The 15,829-nt window shown below is 51.2% G+C and overlaps 1 protein-coding gene and 1 pseudogene across 1 annotated transcript; both read left to right on the plus strand.

The window, feature by feature from the left end:
• The first annotated feature begins 626 nt into the window (after nucleotides 1-626).
• On the plus strand, nucleotides 627-3,923 carry FOXE1 (forkhead box E1). Its single transcript, XM_036854390.1, has one exon. It carries the CDS (start codon nucleotides 1,402-1,404, stop codon nucleotides 2,521-2,523), a length of 1,122 nt encoding a protein of 373 aa, XP_036710285.1. The 5' UTR covers nucleotides 627-1,401; the 3' UTR covers nucleotides 2,524-3,923.
• Nucleotides 3,924-11,524: 7,601 nt separating this feature from the next.
• Nucleotides 11,525-11,895, plus strand: LOC118897467 (annotated as a pseudogene).
• Nucleotides 11,896-15,829: the final 3,934 nt, after the last annotated feature.

Raw genomic sequence — 15,829 nt, forward strand, 5'->3', positions numbered from 1 at the left:
AGTGGAGGAACCTGGAACCCACCGAGGGAAAGTGGCTACCTCTGGTACATGTCGAGGAAACGCACTCCTACCAGAGACGCAGGCAGGTGTGAGGTTCGGCTAAGCTGCGAAGTCGCGGTGGAACCGTGTCAAGTCACCTCCTCTATCGGACCTAGGAATCCTGCCTGAAAGATGAGGGACTGGATGGGGAATGGCCAGGGCAGCCTTGAGTTGGGGTTTGAAAATAAATCATCCTTGAAAGACCTTGGAAGCCAGCCACCTGGAATGTCTTCTCCCTTCCTCGTCCCCCACCCTCAAGAACCAAGCGCCCCTCAGCCAATTCTCACCCTCTCCAGCCAAAAAAGGTGAGGCGAGCCCTTCCTTTCACCTGCGGGTCCCAGCCTTCTATAGAGGCTGGTAAAGTCCCGAAGCGCTGAGTTCGGGCGCCGAGGTCTCCAGAGACAGTTCCTGGCCTCTCCCGACCTCAGTCTCCCCGTCGGCGCGCAGAGGACCGGCCCAGGAGACCTCCAAGGGACCTCCATGCTCAGATCGTGTGGTGTACCCGCCGCGCCGCCACAGCATCTCCTACCTGGGGAGGTGCGCCGAGGCCCAGGGGGCGGGCAGTCGGGGGGCGGGCGGGGAACGGGCACCGCCCCAAGCTTCCTGGCGCCTTTAAGGAGGAGAAACCCGCGGAGGGAGGAGCCGGTCCGGGTGTGTGCAGGGAAGCGCCTCGCCAGCGGTCTTGGCGGCTTGAGGCCAAACCTGCGGAGAGGAACAGTCGCCGGCCACCCCGCCTGGCCCGCGCCGCAACCTCGCCGCCGTCGCCTTGCCTCGCCTCCTTGCCCTCCGCGCCTTCGGCGGCCCCGGCCGCAGGGGCGCCGCCTAGGCGGCCCCCACCAGAGTGTCCCCACGCCTGCACTAACTGCTCTCGTTTCAGACCTTGGGGCCCGCAGCCTCCTCTGCGCTCAGGACCTCGACGGTTATCCTCAGATCAGCAGGAAGCCCAGAACTGATGCAGGCGCTCCAGCCCAGGACCAATTCCAGACCCCGTGACCTCCTGGCACCAGCGCGCAAAGGACCCTTCAGCCTGCGACAAGAGCCTCGTCCGGGTCCCAACGTCGCTGCTGGCGCCTGGCTTCGAGCTCCAGAACACGAGCAGAGCCGTCGGTGGGCGGGACACTCTTGAGCCTCTGTCCGCACTGAGCCAGCCCGGAAACTACGGGCGCCAAAGCTCCTGGGCGCCCCTGCCAGGAAAGCTGTGCTCCCGGTGCCAGCTGCGAGGACACCCTGAACTCTCTGCAGAGGGCCCCAGCGTCGGTTCCCGTTACCCTGCGTCCCGGGCCCAGCAGCTCCCAGACCCGCCCCCGACCCTCGACAGCAGCGGGCAGCGGGGACGCCCCAGGGACGCGGGACGGCTGCGCCATGACGGCGGAGAGCGGGCCGCCACCGCCGCCGCCGCCGCAGCCGGAGGCGCTGGCGGCCGTGAAGGAGGAGCGCGGTGAGGCGGGGGCCGGGGTCCCCGCAGAGGCCGCGGGTCGCGGCGCTGGCGGGCGGCGGCGGAAGCGCCCCCTGCAGCGTGGGAAGCCGCCCTACAGCTATATTGCGCTCATTGCCATGGCCATCGCGCACGCGCCGGAGCGCCGCCTCACGCTGGGCGGCATCTACAAGTTCATCACCGAGCGTTTCCCCTTCTACCGCGACAACCCCAAAAAGTGGCAGAACAGCATCCGCCACAACCTCACACTCAACGACTGCTTCCTCAAGATCCCGCGCGAGGCCGGCCGCCCGGGCAAGGGCAACTACTGGGCACTCGACCCCAACGCCGAGGACATGTTCGAGAGCGGCAGCTTCCTGCGCCGCCGCAAGCGCTTCAAGCGCTCTGATCTCTCCACTTATCCGGCTTACATGCACGACGCGGCCGCCGCTGCGGCTGCTGCCGCGGCCGCTGCCGCTGCCGCCATTTTCCCGGGCGGGGTGCCCGCTGCGCGCCCGCCTTACCCGGGCGCCGTCTATGCAGGCTATGCCCCCCCGTCGCTCGCCGCGCCGCCCCCGGTCTACTACCCGGCTGCGTCCCCAGGCCCGTGCCGCGTCTTCGGCCTGGTGCCTGAGCGGCCGCTCAGCCCAGAACTGGGCCCCGCGCCGTCAGGGCCCTCCGGTTCCTGCGCCTTTGCCTCGGCCGGCGCCTCTGCCACTACCACCGCTTACCAGCCCTCAGGCTGCGCCGTCGCCCGACCTGCCAACACTTCCGCCTATGCGGCCGCCTACGCGGGCCCAGACGGCGCGTACTCGCAAGGGGCCGGCAGCGCCCTCTTCGCAGCGGCTGGCCGGTTGGCCGGGCCCGCTTCGCCCCCCGCGGGCGGCAGCAGTGGCGGCGTCGAGACTGCAGTGGACTTCTATGGGCGCACATCGCCCGGCCAGTTCGGAGCACTGGGGCCCTGCTACAATCCTGGTGGGCAGCTCGGAGGGGGCAATGGAGGCGCCTACCACGCTCGCCATGCGGCTGCCTATCCAGGCGGAGCGGATCGGTTTGTGTCCGCCATGTGAGCCGAGCATACAGGCGAAAATTCATAGATACCTCGACTGCCTTTACGAACTCAGTATTCACGAAACCTGAGGACAGGACTGGAGAGAGGATCGAGTTGAAAGCCACATAGGAGGGACCGAGCCGGAGGTTCAGGCGCAGCCTCCTGGTGCACCGTGTACACACCGGTTCGCTTTGAAAATGGGAGGAGGTGGGGAGAGGCATCCTCGGCCCACGGACTGAGACAATGGACCCTCACTGAGGCGAAGCTCCAAAGGTCGTGCCTTTCTGACATTCTACCGGGGAGGGTCCTTGGCTCTAAAGGAGGCACAACGTAGTGTCTACACCAGAGGCTAAGGGAATTGTGGAGAATCACATGACTTCACTCTTCCCCGTACTTACCAAAACTCGGGTCTTTTTACACAGTTCCATCTCTTGTGCCTTTGACTACGTTATTGCAATAAAAGGCTCCGATAGTGTCTTCCTACTTAAGGTGAGGAGGACAAATTCGCAAAAGAAGTAACCATTTTTTTTAATGGGAAAGATCTCTGCTTCGCTTGACCAGGGGCTGCTTTTCCCTGCCTCTGAGAACTGCAGACCTGGCTCTGAGTCTGGACGGTGCCCCAGCGCCACAGTGTAACCCAGTTCCATCACTCACACCCCCAGTTTTCCCATCTATAATACAAGAGGGCTGCAGAATTCAACCGTCCCCCATATGATCTTTAAGGGCCCATCATGGTTGTTGCATATCTGGCAGCATGGGTGGGCCACCCAGGGCCTAACCCTATTCCAAGGAATGGAAACAGAGCTCATGACAAGCATCTCTGGATTACCTCCAGGCACCGGTTATATCATAATTTCGTGAATCTTTTGAGCATGATGTGGTGATCATTTGGCAGCTATTACTGCTGGGTCCTAAGTGCGGTTTTCCATTGAGGCAGGTAGAAATACATTTGTCCATTGCCCACGCTTTCTTTTCATCAAGCAGCCTGGGACCCAATGGGTGAACTAAAATTCAAAGAGATGACCGGACTCAAGGGAGCCTGTTGATGACAGTTTTCATTTTGTTGGGCAGGCTCTTCCATCCCTGGTACCCTCTGCCGTACCTTGGCAGCCTCCTCATGCCAAAAGGAAAGAGAAAAATTAATTGGGGCCATCAGTTAAGTAAGCTTTAGAAAGAAACTGGTGTTTAACTTTGCTTTGTATCCTTTATTTGTTTCAAGCAACAAGCTGACCAAAATCAGAAAGAAAAAAAAAATCCAACCATTTCCCCACCTTTCTCTCGAGAAATCTTGTAAGTTTCGATTCTGTAGCAAAACTTTCTAGCATTAAATATTTCAGAGGCTCCGTGTGCAGCTTTCAGATAAACCTGAGTGTTCAGATGAACTGTTTTAATAAAGATCTTTGAGCAAGTGAGTTCTGACAAGAGAAATGCAGCCTCTTTCTGCAGAGTTAATTTGCTAGGGAAGAGTTGGGGGGGTGAGAAAGAAGACTGAAAACCACTGGTAATTTTTATTTTTAATTCTGGGGATTGCACTATCCTGTTCACAAAGACATGTGAATGTGATTCAGTCCAGACGGGTATTTGTCTAAATAAGTGCTGCCCAATAGAAATATAATGTAATCTGCCTGTGTAATTAAAATTTTTCTGGTAGCTGCATTAATTTAAAAAAAAACAGGTGAGATTAACTAATAATATATTGTATTTAACCCAATTTAATGTCCAAACTATCATTTCAACATATAATCAATATAAAAGTTGTTGAGATACTTTTTTCATACCAAGTCTTTAAAATCTGGAGTGTATTTTACACTTACAGGTCATCTGTTTGGACTAGCCACAGCCAAGTGCACAGTAGCAGTGTGTGGCTCATGGCTACTGTATTAGACGGTACATGTCTAGATGTTGGTCCTTCCTGACTTTGATGGTGGTAAATGACCACCTGGAGGAGGGGGCAGCTGCAGCACTGACCCTATTGCTAGTGGGTCCAGATTTCAGACCCAGCCCTGTGACCTTGGCAGAATCTAGGTGTTAGGCCTCCCTTATCTCTGTATGGATCCTTGCAGGTTGAAATTCAAAGGTTCTCCGTGTGCAGCTAGACAGTATGGCTCTCCCAGGCAGAAATCAGGATGCCTTGCCTCGTTGGCACTGGCCGGAAATTGAAAGCCCTCCACCCAGGGGTTTTGTCTTTGTCTTCCTAAAGCCCAGCTGGGGGATTGGGGCTGGAAAAGGGCAGTCTATGCGCCCAGTTAATGCAGCGGTTGAGCCTTTCTCTGTGTTTTAATTACCAAGTCCAATGCTTTGACAGCGCCATTAACGTTAATCCAGTCCTTTCCCTAGTGTCCTCATTTGTGAATGGGAATTTGTGACCCCTCCCTCAGAGTCCACCTGAAGTTAAACGAGTCAAGAGGGATAGAAACGCTTTGTAAACTGTAAAACGCCGGGCACACGAGGGAAGAAGGTTTTAACATTTAAGCGCCGCCTTATCCGGAAGTCTCCTGGAGCGTCGCGGTAAAGCCGGGGGAACAAGAAAGACAGGGAGGGAAAGCGCACGCGTCTTCGCCCCCAACTCTCCTTGTCAACTGGGACGACAGGTGAGATCGACCAGGGTCTGTGCCCTGAGAGAGTGGACGCTGCGAGGAGGGAACTGGGTATACAGCAGGAGCCAGGAGAGACAGCGAGACCCTCGAGGTGTTGAAGAGAGAGCGTCAGCCCTTCTCGGCCTCCTGCCGGCCGGCGACACCCAAAGCTAGCGCGCCACCCGGCCGGGCCAGAAAGGACGCTGCGCAGGCGAGGGAGCGCCGCCCTTCATCCACAGCCGGGCCGGGCGGACCCTCCAGTCCGCGTGATTCTAGGACATTGAGAACATTCACTGATGCGTCTTGGGACAATCCAACTCTCCGAATCCCCAAACCGTGAAATAGAACCTCCCCGGCTCCCCGTCTAGGGGCTCAGAGACCGGAGGTGCGTTTCTCTTTTTCTTCTTCCTGTCTTGAATCCAGAGAAATCGTTTGCGCGTCTCTGAGCCCTGCACCCCGCCGCGTCGTGTGCAGGGCGCCCCCCCACACACACACACAACCCCGGGTCTGTAATTAGATGCGTTCTTCCCTAATTGCCCAAGGCTCGTTAGAATTCGCCCCAGAGCTGTAACATTTTCTTTCAAATTAACTTTGCTTGCAATTAAGCTTAGGAAACCAGCAACAAAAGCAGACTTGGCCCGAGGTTGTTTACTACGAAAACGGATTAGGGAAATTTCTGCCCCAGTTTTAAGGGGAAAGATTCCTGCGGCCAGAACTTTGGGGGAAGAGTTCCCACAGCTGAGGCCAAGTGGGAGGAGGAAGCTGCTTGCGGCGGTTGTGGATGGTGACGGCATTGGCCTTCCTCCTCATCTCGGTGATTCGTGCGCCAGAAGAAGTGAGGGTAACCTCGCTGAAAGGAATTCCGGAGGGTTTGGGCTGAATTACACACCTTGACTTGAAGCTGCTGCACATAGTTACAGTTCATCCAGCACGCTCATAAACATAATCTCATTTACTAAGAACTCTGTGAGAATTTTTTCATTAAAATTAATTTTTTTCTTATTACAAAATTGGTACACGTTCATTGTAAAAAACAAACAAAAAATACAACTTAAAAAGAAGAATCAAAGGAACCCATAGTTCGTCCAGAGAAAACACAGCAAACACCTCAGTGAGTATCTTTTCTAGTTTTCGTTTTTGTTTTTCCTTTGCAAGAGGCCTGAGCCTCAACTCTGTCACTAAAATACTGTGAGATCTTGAACAAGCTCCTTCCTGCACTGTGTAGGCCTCAGTTTCACCATCTACAAAGCTGGGTGGCAGGTCCCCTTTCACCCTCACAAACTCCCCCTTTTTTGGTCATTTGAATCCAGGATGCACTTCTCCAAGCGCCAGTAGAGAAGCTGAGAGCAGGAGGCTTGCCCTCCCTGCTGTTTTGCACAAGACATTAAGGCCCTGAGGCCTTGAAGCTCTAAGTGTGGGCCACAGACTAGCTGCATGGGCATCCCCTGAGAGCTTGCTAGAAATGCAGACTCTCAGGCTCTACCCAGATCTACTGAACCAGAACCTGCAATTCAACAAGACCTCAAGTGATTCATATGCCCTGGGCAGAGAGGCAGAGCTTTAGAGAAGTGGGGTGGGGGTGGAGGACGTGTTATGTTGTTGAAATCAGAGATCCCAGAATAACTTCCAGAAGGCTCCTGTTTCTCAGCAAGAACCCCAACCAGAGATGGCTGCAGAGAGAAGAGATGGCTAGGGTGGAGCCCTTCACCTCCTCCCTTGGGTGTGCTTTACAGTCTTGGAATCCTAACCCTTAGAATGCATCTCACCTCATGTTCCCTGTCTGATAGGTGACCATGACCATGACATTCACTGAGAGTGTATCTGAAACCATCTTGAAAGCTGGACTGTCAGAGCCGGAGCAGGAACCCAAACTCCTGACTCCCTGCTGAGCCACTTTGGGGACCTTGGGTTCTGGTCTCTGTACCCTCCATAAGCAGCACTCATTTGCCCAAGTATGGATTAAACTTGGCAACTTCAACCCCAAGTCTGGGCTTGTTGGGGTTTAGGAGAAAAATAAAGCTCTCTTCTCAGCAGGAAGAGGCCCCCACCTCTGAGTCCATCTGGGCTGAAGGATCCTCCAGTAGAGCATTTAAGTACCCCTCGGACAGCCTACGATCCTGGGCATCCTAATGAATCCTCCCCCACCCCAAACACCCACACCTTTCTGGAGAATTTGGTTTCTGTGCTCATCCTGCTCCTGAGAAGTGCTGACTCCTGGGTGGGGGTCGGCATGACAGGACAACTAGCCGAAAAAAGTCCCTGATGATAAGGAGCATGTACCAGACTGGGCTCTCTTCCCAGGATCACATAGCAACTCAGTGGAAGAACCAGGACTCTCATCTCAGTGCTCACATGAGTTTTCAATAATAGGAATAAATAGGAATACCATGCGTGCGTATAGAGCTTCTATAGAGCTAAAGGGGCACAGGACTTACCCAACATCTCATAGTGTCCAAGCCTGGCTAGAACTTATGCCTCCCTCAAGGGAGACTGCATTTGATTATCACCCTCATAAAAGGCAGTGTGGAAATGGAAGTAATCAGACGGGGGTTGGTGAAGGTGGGGGTTGAGGGATGGGGAAGGAGTGCAGCTGCGGGAGGGCCCTCCATTGTATGGATGGGTAAACTGAGCCTGGGATCAGTTAAATAAATAGCTTAGAACCACCCAAAGGGAAAGCAGTGTGACTGGTGCTTTTCAGCCCAAACTGAGCAGTGAACTAAAGGAAAAGCAGGACCAACAGGTTGGGTGCAGTGAGGATAGGAGGTCTTTAACAAGTTTGGTGCCTGTCCCTACCCTCCTTCCAGCGTCTTCTTTCCGGGCTGAGGCCAAAGCCAGCCTTTGCAGAGCTCCTGCGGTGGAAAGGATGACTGCTCCCTATGGAGCTCCCCATGCCCCTCTGCCAGCCCCACAACCCCTCTTCTGAGATCTGAGGCTCAAATTTCCAGCTCAGCCCAGAAGGGTTAACCTGGTGCAGAAGCATGTAGTCAGAGAGGCCCTGGGGATCAACTGTCAGCCCCTCCCAGGATGAGGAAGGGATTGAGAGGCGGAATCAGGGTGGATCTCAGCCCTGGTGCAGAGCACTGGCTTATCTCACTATCTGAGAACCTGGAGCGGCTTCTCCCAGGAGTGTGGGCAGAGCAGAGCCCCAGCTATGATTTTTCAGGCGTGGAGGCATTCAACAACCAGAGATAACGTGTGAGAAGCACAGCCTCATAGAGCCTAACTCTTGCCTCTGCTCTCAACCCCCAGCAGCTGGCCAAGCCCTCCCCATGGATGCTCCTGCCTCCTCCCTCCATTCTGCCCCCACTGCCAGCCTCACTTCCTGAACCTGAGCTCCAGTCCTATGGGAGCAGGCTCCCTGCTGTCTGCAACAGAAAGCCCAAACTCCTCACCTGGCACTTGGGGCCCTCCATTATCCTTATGCCAACCCTCTTCCCAGCCTCATCTCCCATAGTTGCCCTTCCTACACATCTAGCCTCCAGCCAACGCCCCACTTGCTGTTCCCAGACTCCCCTGTGTGTTCCTGTCACCATGAATTTGCTCTGACCATTACCTCTCTAGGAACCCCCTAACCCCATCTTGCACGTCTAAGGCCACCAACCCAGTAGGAGGCTCCATCGTCTCTCTCCTGGATCACAGCACCAGCCTCCTAACAGGGCTCCCTGCTCCCTCCACTGCTCTCCTCAGTCATTCCCCACAGCAGCCAATGTGTGATTCAGCTCAAACATCTACAGATCATGTCACTCTCTCGCAGAGGTCCAGACCTCAGGACAAGGGAGTGAGATTAGGAGCTTGGCATGTTTGTGAGCAGTCCCATGAAGGGTTTCTTACACTATGAGAAAATTAATATGAGCACTTTCAAAATTTCCCCCTCCCATGTAACACTTTCCTTTTATCCTAAATTTCATCAAAACTTCATAATTAACCTTGTGTGAAGTGGGGTGTGCCCACATTTTTCCTGTACCCATGCTCAAAAGAAAGAACAATGTCTTATCATGGGGATTGGGCACAGGGGTCTTGATGGTAGAGCTGAGATGGAGCATCTTGAGGACAACCATATAGTGGACAACTCTGGACAGAAGTAAAACAATACACTCTCTGGCATATTCAAGAAGAAGTTGTGCCAAACTGCTAGTTGTCTACCCAGCCATTTTCTCCCCTTCTTCTCTGCTCACAAGACCCTGATTTTGTTCAGGTTGCAGTTGGTCATGTGTTTTAGGGGAAGTCTTACCCCTTGGAGTATCCACCGGCTCAATCTGGACTTGTCTAAGGTAAACGTGGTGATGATTCCATCACTCTTGCCAGTGATTATTGAGAAACAGACACAGGATACTTTCCAGGCCAATGAGATGTCCAGAAAAGTCTGCTCAGGGCTTCTGGGAAATATTTCTTTGTTCTTAAAGAGACAGGGGGAGAGCAATAGCCATTTTCTTCCTCTTAATGTTGTTAGAGTGTGACTCCTGGAAGTGTGACAGACACGTTGGGCTCGGAGGGTACCAGCCTAAGAGAACAAGCCAACCTGCTTAGGATGGCAGAGCCAAAAGGTGGGAATAACCTGGGGGCCTGATGATATCACTGAGCTGCTGAAAGAACCAACCCTGGAACAATTCTTTACACCTGTGGGCGATAACAAACGTCCTCTAAGTTTAAGCCTCTTTTCTTTGGGCTCTGTGTTACTTGCAGCCAAATGCATCCTAACTAATAAAGAAGGTGACCTTTATGGAGCAGGAAAAAATTGATTCTTGGTTTTCCCTTTGAGATTTCCTTTGCCATTCTTATTTAAAAAAAAAATACAGCTGAAAAATTATCTAGTCCCACGCCTTGTTTTATAGAAGGAAAAAACAAGGACCAGAGAAGGTAACTTTCCACGGTTGTACAATGAGCTAACATCTTAGGCCCTTGTCCAGGGCTCTCACCACACCATTGCTCTTCCCCAGCTTCAAGTGGCTCAGCAGTGGCACAGCTGACTAAGGTAACCCTGACATTACCCAAGAGAGGCTGTGTTCAGGGTGTACCAAGCGCTTCCACATATGCTATCCTTTGGATCTTCACAACTGCCCTGGGAAGTAGCAGGTTTCAGGTGTATTTTTTTTCAGATGAGAAAACTGAGGTCCAAGAAAAGAGGACAAGCTCAAGGTCACAGACCTTTGCCTGAGAGGGATTCAACCCAGGTGTAACAAAGTTCACAGCAAAATGAATCAAACATGAGGATTTTTCCTTCCTGGATATGGGAATCAGGAGACTTGCGTGTTGGTTTTGACTGCAGCTCTGGGGAAATCCTCTCTCTTTGGGCCTCTAAGTAGGGTGGATCTTCCACATGTCCCTGACTTACCTCCACAGGGCGTGTGAGGCTTAAAGATAATGTCTGCAAAGTGTGTGGATCTGCTTGCTTCAGATCCTACAAAGTAGGATGGTTAGTGCCAAAGCTGAAGGGGACTGGCTGTTGTTTAAAACAAGCTCTACCATCGTGGGCCTCCTTTCACCCTCCTATCACCCCACCCTGACCCTCCCAGCTTCAGCCAGCGTTGGTCCCACCAAGGCGAAAGCTGCAGGAGCAGGCCCGTAGTTTACAGAACACCTGGGAGAGGCTGTGGGTAGCTGGGTAATTTCCAAATTAGTTGTAGGAGAAACCTAACAAAACAATCTGCAGGCTAAGCATCCGGGGAGCTCTCTGTGAGACTGACAGCCTGGAATCCAGCAAGTACAATGCACCGACCACAGGCGGGAGGGCCCTTCTTCCTTGGCGGGAGGAGGGCTGACTTACTTCCAGCAGGGGCCCGTCTGGGCCTGCAGCTGGCCTGATAGGAGAGCAAAACCCCAGAACTGAAACAGGCTTTCCACCCAAATTCCAAACTATAATGAATATAAACGACTTTCCCGAAACGCTACTGCAAGGTTGGCTGGCCAGTGAGTTACATGCCCTGGCAGACACCTCACTTCTCAGCAAGGGGCTTTCAGGTCTCATTTTGAAGGTTTCCTCCTGAATCCATCCTCAGGAAACCTGGGCTGTGCCCCCACTACCCCTTGTAGGCTACACACAAATGCACGAAATGAACCTGGAGTCTGATATACTGTTAGTAATGGTCAAATCTGAACATTGTTTGGTACTTTCCTATTTTCTGAGAGGCTGCCTGCCTTCGTCAGAAAAGCACTGGTTCAAGTCCTGGCTCTGGTACCAGGGCAAGTCTCAGCCTAAACTTCCCCAGCAATAACATGGGTGCAACAGTGCCTTCCCTCTCTGATACCAGTCACAATGGGTAAGCTGGTGGGAGATAGTGACCATGAACTATAAGAAATGGTAGGAGCAGTTTGAAACCAGGCAACTGGGCACCAGAGCTTCTAGGTGATAACACTTTGCATCATGAGGCTCCTGGTTCAGAGAAGCACTAGGCTAGAAGTCAAAAGGCTCAGGGCTGCTCTCTGATCGCACGGACAGCCTTCAAGATGGTGCCGAAGAAAGACAAGAAGCCTAAGAAGTCAACCTGGAAGTTTAGTTTGGATCTTACTCATCCCGGAGAAGATGGAGTTTTTGATTCTGGAAATTCTGAACAGTTTCTACATGAGAAAGTTAAAGTTTTTCCAGGAAAAACTGGAAATCTTGGGAATGTTGTTCACATTAAAGCCTTCAAAAATAAAATCATGGTTGTTTCTGAGGAACAATTCTCTAAAAGGTATTTGGAATATCTTACCAAGAAATACCTTAAAAAGAACAATCTTGGTGATCGGCTTCGGGGGTTGCATCTGAGGAGGAGACTTACGAACTTCGTTACTTCCAGATGAGTCAAGATGAAGATGGATCTGAGTCGGAGGAGTAGTGAAGCCATCCCTTATAGGCCTCGGCTTGCTGATAAAACAAATGAAGCATACAAGACAAAGAAACATCTAGAAATTGACCCTTAGATTATCAGTGAATGAAAAACACTGTACTCTGTTATGTTAAGCATTCATCCCTTTAGGTGTATGCTGTTTACATGGTTCTTTCATACTTTCTATAAGCAATATTTAAATAACTTATAGCTAGTGGAATTTTTTCCAGTTTTTCTGAAATGTATTGCTTTTAAAAATGTCCTCGAGTTAAAGTGTATAGTGTAGTATAGGAAAAAATGAAGCACAATTTTGGGTATAACTTTAGATAATAAAATATTTAAAATTAAAAAAAAAAGAAGATTCGGGGCCTCACCCCTCCACAGCCACCAACTTTGTGCGTGACCTTGAATGAGTCCCTTCCCTTCGGCAGTCTCATCTATACACTGGGTAGATGTGTGTGCCTGGGGGTAATCAGATGGACTCCAGTGTCCCTTTAGCATAACCTTTGGTGAATCTGAGTCCCCCTCCCCTGAACGCAAACATGAGAATGGAATAGCATAATATGAAACTTTCTGTAAACTGTAGTGTGATAGTTTATTTCCAAGCCCTTCCATGTCTTTATCTCATGAAGTTCTCAAAACAACCTCAAAGTGATCGGGGGTGAAGTGAAATGGGGGAAGTTTTACTGCAATAGTGTTTATAGCACGGGGCGCTAAAGCCCAAAGAGGGGTCACCAGCAATTTCGATGGAGCCCACACTAGACTTGGGACACCAGGCTCTGACCCAGTGCTTTTGCAGTTACACTGTGTGAATTATTACAAATGAATGGATACCCACAGCACTTTAATGCTGTGCCTGGCATTGTGCCTTGCCTGCGGTGGGTGCTCACAGCATGCAGACCTAGGAAAGTGGCTTGGTAGTAAGAAGTCTGAGAGCCAACCCCCACCTTGGTTACTCAGCCTGGGTCCAGGGGGGCTTAGGATTAGTACACACCCAGATCTGGGCCTAATCTTACAGGCTGCTCAGACCCAGAGTTCTCAGACATAGCCTGGGTCCCCAAGCCCCTGCCCTCCGTCCACAACCTATTATGTTCACCTTCTAGATAGCTGATGGTTATCCCAGGCCTCATGTGCCTCATACACCATCTGTCCCTCCCACCTGCCCCATAGGGTCACACACTATGGCTCCCAGTGATCATCCCTCCTGGTATTCACAGCCTGTGTAATCCCCTCCCATTGAGTCTAGTGACTTGCTTCTAATCAACAGGATATGGGAAAAGTTATAAGATGTCCCTTCCATGATTAGGTTACAAGACACTGTGACTTCCGTCTTGCTAGCACTCACTCTCTTATCTGCTCTAATGAAGCAGGCTGCCATGTTGTAAGATGCAGTACGGAGAGACCAAGATGGTAAGGAACCAAGGGACTTATGAGGAACTGAGACCTTAGTCCAACAGCCTATAAGAACTAAACCTGCCAGAAACTACGTGAATGAGCTAGGAAGCGAATCCTTCCCAATCACATTTTGAGATGACTGTAGGCTTGTGAGATACCCTGAAGCAGAGGACCTGAGAAACTGAGATCAGAAATGTTGTGATTTTAAGCCCCTAAGCTTTGGGATAATTTGTTATGCAGCAGATAACTGGTACATGGGAAGCACTCTCACTTCCACTACAGTCTCCAGCCAGGCTGCCCCATGTCAACCAGAAGACACACACACACACACATACACGAATGCCTCTTCCCCTTGGGGTGGAAGATTTGAATACTTCAGCTAGGTCAGCCTAGACTTGTTGAGGGGACTCTGAAGCCTGGGGATCCCCCCAGCCTTGTGCACTCTTTTTTTTTTTTTTTTTTTGGCTTCAACATGCGGCATGTGGGATTTTCGTTCCCCAACCAGGGATTAAACTCATGCCCCCCTGCATTGGGAACATGGAGTCTTAACCACTGGACTGCCAGGGAAGTCCGTTTCTTTTTCTTGTGTACTCCTGACTTTCAGAGGGAGCAAAGAGACTGGGGAGCCCCCTTGAGATGACAAAGGGAAGGAGGGCCAGGAGAGCTGCCCCCAGGGAGCCTAGGCCTATCCTTAGGACCGCTGGTTGCCCAGCCAAGTGACAGCGGGTTGCCCAGGCAAGTTTCACAATATCCAAGTCCACCTTGCAGCCTTTGAAAAAATGTACAGTGTCAATAAAAGCAGATTCAACCTACTTTCTTTTGGCCTTTAAGTCTGACATTAAGATTAGAATTAATTGCTCCCAAAAGGAAATGAGTAACACATATTACAACCTTAAGCGAGAGGCTTACCTTTGGAGACCTCAGCCAACCTCAATCTGGGCTGAGCTTTTCTCAGAATTACATCCACGACTTCTGTTCCACGCTGGGTTTGGGTGCTGTTTGAGAGAAAGGCAGTGTTTCCTAACACTCCCTTCTTCTGAATTATTTAGATTCCAAGGGGAATCCAGAAACTACATGACACCATGGCAAGATCTTTCGGACTGTGCCATGGAAAACTTAGGCAAGATCTGCCATGTTTTTAAGTAGGGCTGTGAGTTTAAAAAAAAACCAAGAGCACACGGCTCAGCCAGGAAATCCAGGATGGGTAGCAGCATGTGCGAAGAGAGCTTAGCCAATACTATGCTCACTATGAGTCAGGAGTGTCATGAAGCTGCCATAACAGTGACCTTGGAGACCGCATTAAAAGAAGTAGAGTGCTCAGAGCAAGGAGGTGATGGCCCTGCCTGACTTTCCCCTGTTCACAGTGTCTGGACTGGCCCTGAGCTTCACATTTTTTGCGGGACATTCATCAACTGGAATGTATCATGAGAAGACAATCAGGTTGGGGAAGGGGCTGCAGCCTGTGTCCTGGGAGGAGCACTTGGAAGAATTAGGCTTGTGTAGCCTGAAGAAAGTCAGACTGCAGCACAATGTCCTTTCTTCAAGTCCCTGAGTAGTTTCCAGGACAGAGATGCTGGACGAGGGGCACACTGATAGCATCAATGCCACGTAGCAACAGACTTCAGTCAATAAAAGGAAGAAGCTTCAAAGAGTCAGAGGTAGACAAGGGTGATACTGGCTGCCTCAGGCAAAAAAAAACTCCCCATTCTGGAGGGATGTCCAAACACAGTTGAAAAAACAGATGGGGGAAAAAACAAAAAAAACAAAAAACAGATGGGGATGTTCACAGAACAGAAGGGAAAGCTGAGGAATCAGGTCTTAAAAAGGACAGAATTCAGGGCAGCAGCTAATAGATGAGCTTTTCTGAGTGTCACCGTCAAGATGAATCAGGTTGTCAGTAATTTGAACTCGCATTCAAACTCCAGGGAGACAGCCTGACTGATCCCTCTGGTATCACACACCCCTCTTGGCTAGCAGGGGACAGGGTACATTGACCAACAGAGAGTCCAATCAGGACCATACCCATTGAAGGAGGGCGGGGACTTCCACAAAGCAAAATCAGGAAGATGTTATCAGAAGAAAGGGATGCTGTGCTAGCATAATAAAGGGATTTGTGTCTTGCTTTTGCCAGGATAAGTCGACAGGACTTGTCAAGGGGACTCTAAAATCTGTTCCTCCAATTATATGTTAATTATATCTCAATGAAGCTGGGGGGAAAATGAAATAAAATAAAAATCCATTCCTCCAACCTCTTCCATTACAGTGAGAGTAATGATTTCCCTGACCCTATAAAAGGCCCACAAACTGTATCAAGATCAAGGTCCTGGGTAACATTGACACTTTGAGATGTGGGTACAGACATCTTGGTGGAAAAAGCACTGGAACTTCTGTTTCCATCAGCAACGAGGACCAAACACCCTTAAAGAACTTTCCAGTGGAAACAACTAAAATATCTGGATGAAATGTCTTTTAAAATGCATTGCTGGGGCTTCCCTGGTGGCGCAGTGGTTAAGAATCTGCCTGCCAATGCAGGGGACTCGGGTTGGAG

The sequence above is a fragment of the Balaenoptera musculus genome, chromosome 6 (assembly GCF_009873245.2).
Source record: "Balaenoptera musculus isolate JJ_BM4_2016_0621 chromosome 6, mBalMus1.pri.v3, whole genome shotgun sequence".
Taxonomy (NCBI): domain Eukaryota; kingdom Metazoa; phylum Chordata; class Mammalia; order Artiodactyla; family Balaenopteridae; genus Balaenoptera; species Balaenoptera musculus.

Excerpts from the sequence above, each read along its gene's own strand:
- FOXE1 (XM_036854390.1), top strand. The coding sequence starts at position 1,402 with ATGACGGCGGAGAGCGGGCCGCCACCGCCGCCGCCGCCGCAGCCGGAG.